General features: G+C 33.9%; 1 protein-coding gene across 1 annotated transcript in view; it reads left to right on the top strand.

The window, feature by feature from the left end:
* LOC149540707 (threonine--tRNA ligase, mitochondrial 1-like) overlaps positions 1–15,003 on the top strand; it is a 131,002-nt gene that overhangs the window by 80,027 nt on the left and 35,972 nt on the right. The window contains exons 15-16 of the mRNA XM_089801805.1: positions 346–432; positions 3,559–3,651. Of these exons, the coding sequence (XP_089657931.1) occupies positions 346–432; positions 3,559–3,651 (180 nt within the window). The remainder of the gene's footprint in view (positions 1–345; positions 433–3,558; positions 3,652–15,003) is intronic.

Genomic DNA, 15,003 nt, shown 5'->3' with positions numbered 1-15,003 from the left:
TCTAGCACTTCAGAGATTACCGGGCCTTAGGTATTTTGGGCCTACAGATCACCAACAGTTCTCTAGACTAATCCCTGATAATTGGCCTGTTTTATTTTGTAGATTGTAAACTGTAATTATTTTTCTTTAAATAATTACTTGTTTTTCTTGCTACTTTTTCTACCATGGTGTTGAGTTTGACACTACTAGTCCTTAGATTTTTCTTACTACTTTTGGCAACTGGATTAGGAAGACTCTAATAAAAGTGATCTTTGATTACTATGTAGAATATATTTATCGTTGTGTAGTCTTATGTGTGCTTTAACTCAAACTAAAATGTAGTTGACATTGCATTTTTCTGTGCAGATCAAAGATGAGGTCCAGGGTGTGCTAGATTTCCTACAATACGCATATGACATATTTGGCTTTACATTTGACCTTGAGTTGTCCACTGTATGTTCCATTTTCTTCTTAATTTTCATTGAAAAGCAAATACAATTACAAAACTAATGTATTATTGTTTGTCAGTATTTGTAATTTTGTAACCTTCCCTGCTGTTTTCAATTAAATGCAAATATTCAAATTTAAGAAAATTCAGCCAGAATTTGTATCTTGTAACTCTCCTCCCAACCACACACACAAGGAAAGTCCTAGATAGTTGATCATATTAGTTACAAATTAGTAAATTACAAGTAACACATTTGGAAATCCTGCAGTGAAAATTTACTGCAATGCCTTTGTTTCACTTATTTGTTTCAGATTACTGCATGGCAGTGCAACAGGTGTTCAATTTCACTTGTGTGCTGAAGGGAAACTTATTTGTCTTTTCTGTGATAATATCTGATTTTATTATTCCATTTTACAACTGAAGGAATGCTATAAAGTTGGCTTTGGTTATTTACCTAGCCCAAGGCATATATTTTATGTTATCTCCTTTCCTCATTAATAGCTTTCCAATTTCTGTAGCAAGATTGAATGTTTACAGTTCCCACGTATGTTCTTTTCTTTGTTGTTATATTTGCTGCAGCAGCTACTGGAATACTGTTATTGTATTTTTAGTTAGTCTTTTACAAATTATGGTGTCTTATGATTACAAATTTGCAACAGATTACACATAATTGGGGGTTCAATTTATTGGTTCACTATCTGAGTTTGAGATCTTTCCTAGCTGTGCAACTTTGTAAAGGAAATCTCTCCTTTTTATAAAAATGTCTACACTTTTGAAAGCACTCTTGAAAAATCATTGAGTGTACAGTAATTAATTAACGTTTCTGTGTAGGAGTTTAAAGCCTAGAGCCATAATATCTTTACATATAGTAGAGGGTGAAGGCAGAGTGGTTAATTATTGCATTGTGCTAAATGGAGTTTCTGCCAAACATCTTGATATGCAGTGTCTTAAATTCCTTCATATGTCTCTTTAGACCTCTACGCAGGCGGTTACTTATTTCATTGTGCAAGATGGGCTTTCTGTCCAACATCTTCATTTGCAGAGTGTCTTAAATTTCATTATATGCCTCTTTAGACTTATTTCTATTGACAATGTTGCCCTGACCGATTTTTAGAACTTTGTTCGACATTTTTTGTTGTTGACTCCATATGTATCGTGACAGCATTGGTTATCACTTCTAGGTATCATTTCTGGTCATCACCTCTAGTTATCATTTGGTGGTACATATCAGGTTTGGCTAGTAGAAGTGCAAAGCAAAAGGAAAAATCTATGGCGACTGTAGATGAAGGAAATAAATTGGGAAAATATTATAAAGGTATGAATGGACAAAAAGAACATTACATTAGAGCTGAATGAATAATTTACTTGAAAGTATTGGCACATAAATTGGGGAATTATTAAAAGGATGACTATTTCCAAATATTCATGTGGCAAGGCATTTGCCATAATCATAATATAACTATATTTTGAACATTAGGGCTGAGTCAAGAATTCACATGATTTGACATAAAATTGACAAAACTTTAATCTGTAATTATTTGAGTTTTCATTACCACTGTGCATGTACATCTCCCTTGGGCTATTAGATTCAATCTCTTTAAAACAAAAGTTAAACTTGACTGCACTTGACTCAATCGAAAGATTGTTTGGGTTAGAATCTCTTCTCAGCCATGTGTTTTAATTTCAAATGGTACAAAATGACATTGAATATTTGACACAAATGACCTTTTCATCTATCTGAGGGAGAATTTATTTTTCAAAGTAAGAATTCTGTCAGAGAAGGTACCTGCATTTTTGAATCATCTTTGGTAATGACTCTAAAGTATTTATAGGTGCTAGTACAGTATCTTGAAAATCTGGAATTGCCATCAGACAAGAAGCTCATGCATTTGTGGATTTGCCACCAGATACCTGTTTTGGGAAAAAAATTATGCCCAGCTTTCTCTTGATTTGAGAAATTAGATAACAACTGTTCTAACGTTGCTTAAAGACCATTCAATGGCCTTTTAAGCCCATTGCATGTAGATTACATTAATAAAAGTTTCAAAATATCATTAGATGCTGAAAATTTGAATCAAAAGCCATATTTCACTATTTCATATTTAACAATTAAAACAGTAACCTTAAATTTTAGATATGGATCCATAACATGAGAAAATTGAGCTTCTAGAATGTTACATGAATAAGTAAAATCCCTATTAATTTAATTAGCTTGGATTATAATTCAATTGAGATGGAATATGCTTTATATATAAGTATTGCATTTTTGACTTGAAAATATTCATTTTTTATGTCTTTGATTTCAATTTATTGTAAGTTGACAAAATATTTGTTGTGAAGTTTCCCGTGTTTTATCACTCTCCATGCTTTGGGGGGATATTTAAATATCAGTTTGAATTTGTCATTGATGATTGCTTCATGTGCACTGATACATACACAAATAAAATGTTGAACCTGAGATGTTATTGAAATCTTGGTAATGCAGTGTATTTCATATTCTGGTAATGCAGTGTTTTCCTTTGAACTTAATAGAACACTTTTCAATTGGTAGAAAGGTATAGGGGATATGTATATATTAGTTTGAATCATTGGTAATTGTTCCTTTTTCATACACATAATTTAATGTATATGTATATGAATGTTTGTGTTTATAACTTTATGTACGTGCACATGAGCATGTATTCCTGTCAATTTTAAAAATTGCCCAAGAACAAATTCTTCTGTATTATTGTTGATTCTCCACTAGCACTAAATGTCTTACATTATTTGCATTCTTTTTCTGTGTGAATTAACTCATTGTGGATACCGGAATAGGTGGTTGTAGAATTATTTTCATGTTTATGTATTGGACGATTTGTTTGCGTTTATACTGCCATGGGTTAGAATTAAAAAATAGAAGTGGTGGTTTTACAATAGTAGTAGCATATAGATTTGTTTTTTTGTTTTGAATCTTGATTATGTCACAGAAAATGAAATGTGTTAGCTCAAACACATTGTCATATGTCCATTACTGGTTTGTAGAATGTGTTATTATTGTTTGAGTTTTTGCTTATTTGTTGCAATTTAGACATAAAGGGATAGTACCTGCAATAGCAGTTATGTTGACTTGCATTCTGGATGGTGTTATTCAGATGCCAGAAAAACACTTGGGGGACCTAGAAACATGGAAAGAGGCCGAGACAGCTTTAGCTGAAGCACTAAATGCATTTGGAAAGCCATGGCAGGTATTCAATTATCATTTCTGGCTTATATTAAATTATATGTCATTTCATTTATCTGTTGTTTGGATTATCTAATACCTAGTCATGAGATGAGTTTCTTTATGCTTGAAGGCCAAGTCTTTAATTTATTTAATCCCTAATACTACTTCAGGGCTAGCCTTTTTTAATGTAAATTGAATTTATAAACTTTACTTTCAGCTTTTTATATTTGAATTACAATACTTTCACAGAGACTCAAAACTCAATTGTGCAAACAGTTGCCGGCATGTTACTCAGCAATAGCTTGCCCACTCAAATCAACCAAAAACTTGTGTGTAACCCACCAAAAATGAGTGTGTCTGGCATAGAAATATGAGAGTCTTATTATTAAAGGTTTGATAGACTTAAAGGGGATAAACATATAAAAAATGGCCTGAGATACCGGATCCCTCTAGAAAGCTCTGGATCCTGATTCCGAAGCGGTCTGGATCTGGATCCCTGTTGGTTCTGGGCAGGATTTGGATTCTCTGTGGATTGGATCCGTCGGAATCTAGACCTTTGGGCAAGGAAAAAGGGGCCCACTTTTAACTTAAAAAAAAATAATTTAAAGTCAATCTGTTTTAATTTTAAATATGAAATATTGAAATATGGAATTGAATATTAAAATTTAAGGTTACTGTTTTAAATTTTAATTGTTAAATATGAAATATTGATATATGGCTTGTGATTCAAATTTTCAGCATCTAATGATATTTTGAAACTTGTACTTAAAATCTTGATTTCTTGACCTTGGTTTTGCACTTGTAGAAGTGATGTGAAGTTGCATGTACATTGTAGTTGGACATCCAATTGATCTTGGATTCAAAAGGAAATTCAAGTTTGTATGAGTCTCTTCATTTTGCTTGTAGACTTAATTATGATGAAGTACTTGCTCATTTGATGGCTTGATAAATGACTAGAATTTGCATCTTGACTTGATCTTTGACTTGGGCCTTGCCTTTCCACCTTCTTTGATCTTTAACCTTGCAAAACAACATTGTCTTGTTAAACATCCGAAATTCATATTTTACTTAAAATCAAAAGAGATTAGTATCTAAGATATTGGAATTCAATATGAAGATGCTTTTTTAAACTCAAGATCCAATTTGTGTACTTGCTGCTACACTGATGACAATTTGAGTTCAACCTTAATCACATCCCATCAAATCTGAATTCAACTCTCAAGTGCATTTAATGCCTTCCTTTAATCAGAAAAAATGAGTATTATCTACCCAGATCTCGGGTGTTTTGAGTTTCTCTAATGTTTGATCACTTTCAGATTTTTACAAACTTGATATATGCTTGCAACCTACAGCCCCTAGAGCTAACTCGTCCTTACAACCTGAATTTGAACACTTGAATATCCTAAGTCTAATATTTTCGGATCTGATTATGAAAAACTGAGGCAATTTTTTCATTATCAAAATTAGAAGTCTCGGAACCAGCGTGGAGAATGGGCATGGGTGATTTGCGGATATCAGGTATCTGTGTCAAGGCACAAAAATGACTTGCGGAAATCTGCTATGGATGGGTCAAGTGTATTTAGGAATTCCTCGATCCATGTGGCAAATTGATATGGTAAATCAGATTTGATAGCTTCATATGTCAAGTGCCATGGCAATTTTGGAATTCATGAGGTCATATGGCAGGTGTGTAAGGCAACTCAAAAATCCTTGCTCCATGTGACACTGACAGAACTGGAATTTCCCATGTTTATGTGGCAAGGTATTTTCAGAAGTGAAGGCCTTATACGTCATTGTGGACATTGGGACCTCATGTGTCAATTTGCTTTGCATAATTTAAGGGCATATGAGTCAAGTGGCAAAATCAGATTGGGAGTCGATCCTCTAGGTGGCAAGGTGAAACTCGGAAATCAAGCCTTTATGTGGCAAATAGCCAAGTCAAATTGGAAATGGAGGCCTTATGTGTCAAATCAGAATTAGAGTTCTTTTGTGTCGAGGTCAAGAATGATAGTTGTTGTGTCGAAGTGAGGATTTGGCAAGTCTATGTGTGAAAATGAGGAACAGATTTGGCAAGGTTATGTGGCAAGTGCCACCAAATGTAACTCGGAAATCTTAGGTTGATGCGGCAAGGTGCTTCCTGAAATTTCATCATGCATCTCATAATTTCTTAGCTTGAACTTGATGCTTGACAATTGGAGACTGACTTGTCCTTGATTGTATCATAGTGCTTTCCATGAAATTGACCAAACTTGGGGCTCAAATTCCTGACTAAATTCAATCTGTCAAGCTTTAAAGGATTGACATATTGTTCTCAACAAATGACTAAGTCAACGTTATTATTGCCCAACTCCCTACAAACTTAAATGTTCTTCCACTTGATCATATCTGAAGATCTTTGATTGCTTCTCCTTTCTTTTCCTAAGGCTTGGATTCTTCAAAAACTCATTAATTGCAAGTGTCAATCTTCCTTAAGACTCCTCTTAACCAAAACTTCAAATTCAAGGCACTTCAAAACTTTGAGATACCTACAATCTAACCTACAACCTATACCTATTGACAATAAAAGCGGAAAGAGGAGGACCTTATTTGCAATGGGGCAATGGAATAAAAACCTACCAACAAGTAGATACATGGAAAATAAAGAGTTAGAAGTAGATGTACATCTGTATTTTGTAGAAGATTTATATGTTTGGAAAACTGGGAAATCTTATGAATAAGATGGTTTTCCTAGTTAGGAGGAATAAGAATTAGTCCAAAGAATAGTAGCAACATATTAATCATACTAAGTATGCATTTGCATTAGTGCGCGTGCACACACACACACACACACACACACACACACACACACACACACAATATTGTGTTTGTGTTCAACGGGGACACATCCCCTGCCCTAGATACCTTGCTTTTGTCCTAGATACAAAACAAGAACAAGAATTTCTTGTCCCCTTTCTGCCCCTTCTTGACAAAAAACAGGTACGTCTTCGAAATGTCAGTTATGGTCATACAAGAAACTTGGGATGCCATTTGGTAATGGGGATGATCGGGGCATCCTCTGAGTGCCCCTATATGGAACATCCCCTTTTTCCCAACATTATAAAATGGCCAGCATTTGGACAAATGAGTTTTTTTTTTTTGAAATATATACTTTGTTGGGTGGGTTCCATGTGGGGGGAAATAATAATTGAAAACCATGCAAACCCTATTTAGAGGCTAAAAAAGGTTAGCTCTTCATTTCTTCATTTCAACATTCTTGGCAAGAATAAAAAGAAAGAGGAGCTGTGAGAAAGTTTTCATTTTTGAGTTGCAAGAGGAGGGTTTGACATAAATTCTTCTTTATACCAGGTATGTCTTTCATGTTCCATTTGGTTATGGCCATTTATTTCATCTCATGTTACATTTGTTTTGCAATTTGCAACATATAAAGAGGGCATTTTGAGTGGCTTTTTTTGTCTTTTAAACTTGCAACAATGTTATTTATTTCATAATGTGCACAACATGTGAGTGAGGGAAGTAGTAGTAGTGATAGCATTGAAGTGAAAAATTTAACATGCTCAACCCCAAAGAAAAATGTGGTACAGGGTCTTCAACTTCAGCTACTGTGAATATATCAGATCTAGCATCTTCTAACACATTTTATTGCCCTTTTGAAGCCTTTTAAAAAGCATGCAAGAGGCCCATTCAACCCCTTTCAACCCCTCCTTCAATTTGGTACAAGAGTAAATAAAGATAAGAAACAAATTCTGGGGTCGTAGGGAATGAGAGAGTCTCATTTGTGCAAAAACATTATTTTGGTGGCTATACTAGAGTTTATTTGCATCTTTTGTGGATAGGTTGGTCAAGGGGTCAAAGGTTGCAAATCTATAACATAAGTAGCAAAACTGGAGGCAACTAGATTGCACATGGAGGGGGAGACATAAAAATCAGGGACTTTAGTAGAGCATGTGCAAGCTAGTTTGCAAACTTTGCAAGCTTTGAGTCATACTAGTAAAGAAAGTGCCACACCTGCTCCCACTTCTACTGCAAAGGGAAACAACCTTCCAATAGTAAAGAAGGGTAAAAGAGAAACCAGTGTTACTGATTTATTTAATGTGCAAGCAAAAGAGAAGACTGAAAAATCTATTGGTAGGTTTCTTTTTGCTCATGGCATATCATTCCATGCGTCACGTTCCTCATTTTTATAAATAAATGTGCAAAGATATCTATATTCCTAGTCCCTATTTTGTACCATATGGAGAGACAAAACATGCACCAATGTTCTTGAAGAGTATTCAAAAGTGATAATTTTGATGGAAGATATAAGAGATACATGTTTGAGTGAAGGATGCTCCATCATCTTGGATGGGTGGACCAATATCAAACATCGACCACTCATCAATATTGCCATTAGCACATCAGACTCTTATTTTCTTAGAGCTGTAGTTTGTTCAGGGAAAAAGAAGGATGCAGCCTTGCAATTTTTAGATTTTACAGGATACTATAAAAGAGGCATACCCTTCAAATATTGTGCAAGTAGTCACTAATTCAGCTCGAGTGTGCAAGTTAGTTGGATTGATGTTAGAAGGTGCTTATAAGCATATTTTTGGAACCCCTGTTGTGTACATGCATTGATCAACACATTGAAGGATATTGGAATGTTTTTTTGGATGAAGGCTATGTTGTTCGAGGTTGAAGATGTGCAAATATTTATTTGCAATCTTCACACATCTCTTGCATTACCGAGGACATTTCCAAGAACAAATTCCTCAAGCCCGTGGAGACTAGATATGCTACCAACTTTATTTTGTTGGAGAGGATGCTTGGGTCCAAGAAGCTTTACAATCCTTGAAGAAGCATGAAACAAAAAATCCTTGATGATAATTTGTTTTCTACAATGAGGTAATAAACATAGATAATTGTTATTTTTGATTTATTAATATTTTGTTTGATTTTAGCATTTGTTGATTTCATTATGTAAGAATTAATAATTTTTAAAGTTATGATGTTTCTAATTTGCAATTTTGCTTGTATTTGTTGATACATTTCCTCCATTGAAAGCTATTGTGCGGGTCATTAGATATGGTGATTCCGACTATCCTACCTTGGTGAGATTTATGAGACCTTTGATAGCATGCTTGGGCAGATCAAGCATGCTATTCATGCTAGGGACCCTACTTTGACATATTATAAGGATAATTTTAGGCCCATTGTGATGTGACGATGGAACATTATGAACACCCCGCTCCATATGGCAACCTATGTTGTGAAATCCTAAATGATATGCTTGAAGACTTGGGAGAGTGGCTTCATCTAGGGATGAGGAGGCGAGCCTCAAGTTTGAAATCTCAAGTTTTCAATTTAAAATTATTTAATTAGATGTGAAATAGCAAGTTGCAAATTTTTCAATTAAATTATTTAATGTGTTTTTTTGTTCAACTTAGGTGAAGGAGACCAATGTACAATGGAGATGATGCTCGCGATCTTCATGGATAATGACTTGACTTTTCCAACCTTTGTGATCCAACCTTTAGTAGACTAGAGGCAAAGATGGATAGAGCTACATTAGCTCAAAGGGACCCTATTGGATGGTGGACGTGGCATTGTAGGGATTTGCCTAAGTTTAAATTTCTTGCCATTCATTTTTTTCACAGGTTGTGAGTTCCTCTACTGCAGAGAGAAAAGGTTCCACATATAACTTCATCTAATTAGTCAAGAGGAACAACCTCTCTTCTAGACAATTAGAGAAGCTAATTGTTGTTCATAGTGCATTATAGCTATAGGATCAACAATGTTCAGTATCGTTAGACATCAACATTACGCTGGTATATTAGTCCCAAGGATACTATGTAGGTTGAGGAGGATGACGAACCTCAAGGATTGGTTGGGGTTCCATTGGACGAGGACCCTCAACCTACTATTGACTTTGATGATGATATTGATTTAGATTCCTAGAGGACAGCCATATATTTGGTATATATCATTTCTAGAAATATTGTTGATTTTTGTTAATGTTTGGTAGCTTCTGTCGGATAACTCTATGGATATACATGTAATTATATATGAGATATAATTTTATGAGAGATATAAATTTATTATATGTCAGAAATATATATATATTATAACATTAATTAAGTTTATATAAATTAATTATTTGATTATTGAATAGACATGTCTATTCAATAACCTATGCTCAATATAAATGAGAGGATGTTGCATATGGAAAACACATACCATTTTATAGGCAGTGCAAGTACATTTGCAGCAGATCCTTCAAGAAAATCAACATGGTATCAGAGCCTAACTGCAAATGTATATTGAATGAAACTACCAGTAAGAGATTGTGAAGCATGAAGGTGTGTGAGTTCCGCATTTGACTTCGGAAATAAATCTGAAATATTCAAGTATGAAAATAAATATTGTATTATCGAAGTTGATAATTATTTTCATAAAAGATTATTAGTAGATGAGAAGGCTGCTCATTATTGAGGATTGTCGAGAATTCAATTCAATGAATTATGTGTCAGTAAAATATTAATGGATTATGCAAAAATGTGTGCCTAATATTAAAGTAGAAGAACTCTTAATAGTCTAAAAGAATAATCCTTGATTGTAGTGTGTGTCGGACTTATTTTAAATTAAACTCTTGCATCTCCAATGTGTGAGGGAAAATGAAGTGCAGATGTCACAGTGTTTGTCAACTTGCAAAAGTTGATGTTCCTGATGACAGCGCGTATTATTTCCTTGCAAAGTCTAGGGATTTTCTTCTACACAACATCACTCTCTGAAACTGCAATGGACATGAGATTGCAACACTTGCATAAGGAAGCTTGAATTACATTGACCAAGCTGCAGGTAATGCTGATCTACACACTATGCAAACTGATTATGAGTGGTTTGGGGAAGCCTTTGGATACCGACCCTTGCAAAATCATACAACACTCTCCAATTAAGATTGAGGGAATTCACATTAAGTAGCTTGTAGCATCGGTTGATTTGAACAATTATTCCAGTCAAATTCAAAGGGATGCTTGGGTGAGTTAAAAGGAAGTGCACACCACAGAAAGGGTGATGTTATTGACAAATCATGCTTCTACTTTACAAAGTAGGAGATAGAGATGCAAGCAAAACAAGGTTCCTCAAGAAGTCAAAGGAGAAATGAATGAAATCCCATTGCTATTTAAGATCCTTGTAGAAATAAAATTTAGAGGCTCATTCATGCTCTCACTCCTTGTGGTGCGAATCAAGTATCTCTATTTGCAGGAGCTTATCTCAGAGACATGGAGGTAGAGGAAGAAAGAAGGGTGATTTCACTTCAAATTCATAATAACCTCAATGCCTATAGGAAAATCTGAAGTGAATAAAGAAGGCAGATATAAGAAGAGTTAAAGAAGATGGTGCTAGTAGGAAATAAATGAAGTTATAAATGAGCAAACTGGTAATTGTGTGGGTTAACGGACTTATAGTGGATATTCAGGATGAGTGATAAGTATATAAACTATATTCATGCCTAAAAGGCAGAGCATATGTGATAGATATTTATTCACAGTGAAAATAATTTGATGTAATACAAGAATATGAAAATAGATAATACTGGGTAGATGCATTTGGAAAGTATTCTAAAAAGAATGAAACGAGCATACTACAATATATAGATCAGATGTGAGATGAGCTTGTCTCGTGCAAAACTTCAAGATATGAAATTGATGCAATAGTCATTTGTTTGAGTGATAGCATATATAGTCAAGCGGATACAAAGACAATGTTAAAATTAGTATGAGTGATCCAAGTATCTCTTAAAGAGAAACCACTTCTAGAGACACTACCTTTGAAGGATATTTAGAGAGATAAGTATTCTTTGAGTACTATATTAGTTTCATTCTTATTTTATGTCTCTATATGAGCTATTTGCCTTGATGTTTTCTTCTGAGAATGTTCTTGCAGGAAAAAGAGGGAGATTAAGATTCAGAGGGAGATTAAGATTCAGAGGGAGAAGACTGAGGATGCTATTTGGTTAACCTTTAGTGAACCCGATTTTATTGATTAAGAGGGAGTAAACCATGCTGAGATGGTTTCTATAATGATCTATAAGTTGTCATGGTCAAGAGGACTGTGACCATGTGACTTTTATATGGGCCTATCCCTTGTGTACATCATGAGGAAGTGACAACTTCCAAATGATCATCACTTGTATTTGGAGAAGTTGTTGTAAGGTGACGATCTTACAATAAACTTGTATTATGAGATAAAATAAATTGAGTAAATGGTGAATATCTTGTATCTCAACATTCTGGGAGTCCATTACTCTTAGAGTACTTGGTGAATATCATTGATATTCTGGGAGGCCAATACTCTTGATATCAAATGTGATATCTAAACGTTTTGAGTAAGTGGTGAATATCATTGATATTCTGGGAGGTTAATACTCTTGATATCAAATGTGATATCTAAACATTTTGAGTAAGTGGTGAATATCATTAATATTCTGGGAGACCAATACTCTTGATATCAAATGTGATATCAGACCTTGTTTTTGAGTACTTGATGAATATCGGATGTCGATATTCTGGGAGATCAAGACTCTTGATATCAAATGTGATATTGTACCCTAGTTGGAGAAATTGATGAATATCATATGTTGATATTCTGAAGATCAATACTCTTGATATCATATGCTATATTAAATGGTGGAAAACTTCTGAGATATCCTTAATATTACCAATGGTGTAATATTCATCTTGTGTTTATCCTCCCTTGCTAAGAGGGAGTGTTAATGTTTGGTAGCTTCTATCAGATAACTCTATGGATATACATGTAATTATATATGAGATATATTCTATGTGAGATATAAACTTATTATATGTGAGATATATATGTATGTATGTATGTATTTATGTATGTAACATTAATTAAGTTTATATAAATTAACTATTTGATTATTGAATAGACTTGTCTATTCAATAACCTATGCTCAATATAAATGAAAGGATGTTGCATATGGAAAACGCATACCATTTTACAGGTAGTGCAAGTACATTTGCAGCAGATCCTTCAAGAAAATCAACAATTTTGATTATGGACATCTGATTATGGAGTTGAATTTTTATGTTATTGTTTATTATTTTAGTTGGAATTCTCTTTATGTCATTTCATGCATGAAACTTGGAGCCTTTAGGCATTTTTACTATATATACACCATATTTTTACAATGATAGCATTTGCATTTTGTTAATTTGCTATGTAGTTATTGTATTGAGCTTTTGAAATGTCTATGGTAAATGGTTTATCAATCTTATGATATGAACATTTGAATTTTCTCTCTCTATATAAAACTTCCCCTATTATTATATAGTCTTCCTTTAAAAATTGCCTCTAAATCGTACTTGAACTCGAAATACATCATCGCCCTTGTCCCTTAAGACATCCCCATCCTCGAAACTCTATGGAGCATAGTATTGTGTAGATCAATTGGTCAACATGTGCAAAGGACAATTAGCATGGTATCTCAAATTTAATGATGTAGAACATATCAAAGATGAGTCCATACACCAATTGGAAAGATCATCTTCATATCACTAAGGATGATATACTATCAAAGAGAAGTAAGCACTGATAAGGTTACTTAAAGATTTCAACTATCACAAATATCTGATCAATCACATGCATTGCAATGTGGGAAGCAAGATTATAATATCAATTAAGCAAGACAAGGATTAATAAACAAGGTTGCATGGGGACAGGGGTACTGGGCCATGTTAAAACTTTTTTTTTTAATATCTTAATATTTTACAGAAAATCTGAAATTACGAGTCATGACAATGATTTTTCAAAACAAGAACAGTGATAAAGTTTACAAATGTAATGTATTGTTTTCAGTTTCTGATTTGCAATATGTTTGTAATAAGAATATATGATAAATGTTTAGATACATAACAGAGAAGGCAGACTTTAAACATGAACAAGAAGATAGTAAATCATATAACAACGACATGTTGTAAATAATAAACTTTTGACTTGAAAAGTGACAAATTGTACTGTTAATCAGTATTGTATCAAAGTTTCAAACTGATTACATATTCTTTTAAGTTTGATAAAGAACAAGCTGATATGCAAACAAATAACGAAACAAAAATCAGAAATCTTAATCAAGGTCCTTAGCTATGATGCTCTCAACCAAGTACCGGGTACTTGGGTACGTGCATATGTGTCCTAGGGGTGTGGGTACGCGTACCCATGCAACCTAGTTAATAAATCAATATCAATCTGCATCATGACAATATAAGTATCACGTGATCAATGAAGATGTCTAAACATACATAGTAGTCAAGTATCAATGCATGTAATAGATTGATAGTGACTAATGGACAATGGTAATAGGGTATATTGAGGGATTGAATATGATCAGATAAGGCATCAATGGTTGAAAGGGAGTAGCGAACATAACTCAAATGTATAGACCAATTAATAGACATATTAATATTGACATTGTGTAGAATATCACTCACGAGGATGGAGATCATTACGAAGACAATGACTAATGATCAGAGTTATTGATTATACTAAGGATTGATGGATGACATCTTATGAAATATTGGTTCAACTACATTTCAAGGACAAGAACAACATGTGATGTGTTTATGGGACGACAATGTTTGCATGCGTGTGTTTGTGTGTATATATAATTTTCTCAATATATATTAATATATTTTGTCTTTTTTATGCTTTACATAACTTTTAACACAACATTTTATGGTGAAACCAGCAAACTTCTTGTCTAAGGTCACAAAATAAGCTTGCAACTTAAAGACTTGACTTTGATTCATTACTGAAACATAGATTCAACTTAGTACCATTAGTTAATGTCAAAGTCCCCTTGGATTTACTTGTACTTTGCTGTCTTAAGAAAAACATTGACTTATGTGGGTCTTTAAAATGTTCCATGACATTTCGAAGATGACAAGGGACACATTTCTGGACATTTCCTTGAGGGCCAAAAATAGGGGTGTAATAACCACCCCTTTTTTGTTTTTTGAGGAGACTTGCAGACTACCAGGTATTATCAATTAGAGTGCTATTTTCAACATGACATTTTAACAAACACTTAGCAAACATACAACAATAAATACACAAAGTCTAGAACCTCCTTATTTGCTGATAAAATATTGATTGGGCAATAGAAATGGTTACATACAATTGCCTTATAGGCTGCAGCAAATATTCAGACTGGTCTTTAACAATTACAATGCCAAAAATGAACAGTATTATGGAAGTAACCTGGAAGTAGATGCTGTACTGATCTGCAGATGAAATGACAGCGTCCCAACCTTTAACCGACAAGAGTGGACAAGAAACTCAATGCAACACTGTTCGTGCACTGTAGCAGCACTATTCACGACAT

The sequence above is a fragment of the Cupressus sempervirens genome, chromosome 9 (genome assembly GCF_028749045.1).
Source record: "Cupressus sempervirens isolate cs-2001-9-10 chromosome 9, ASM2874904v1, whole genome shotgun sequence".
NCBI classification, from domain to species: domain Eukaryota; kingdom Viridiplantae; phylum Streptophyta; class Pinopsida; order Cupressales; family Cupressaceae; genus Cupressus; species Cupressus sempervirens.
Note: the sequence above shows the minus strand (reverse complement) of the source record. Positions and strands in the feature narration are given on the sequence as shown.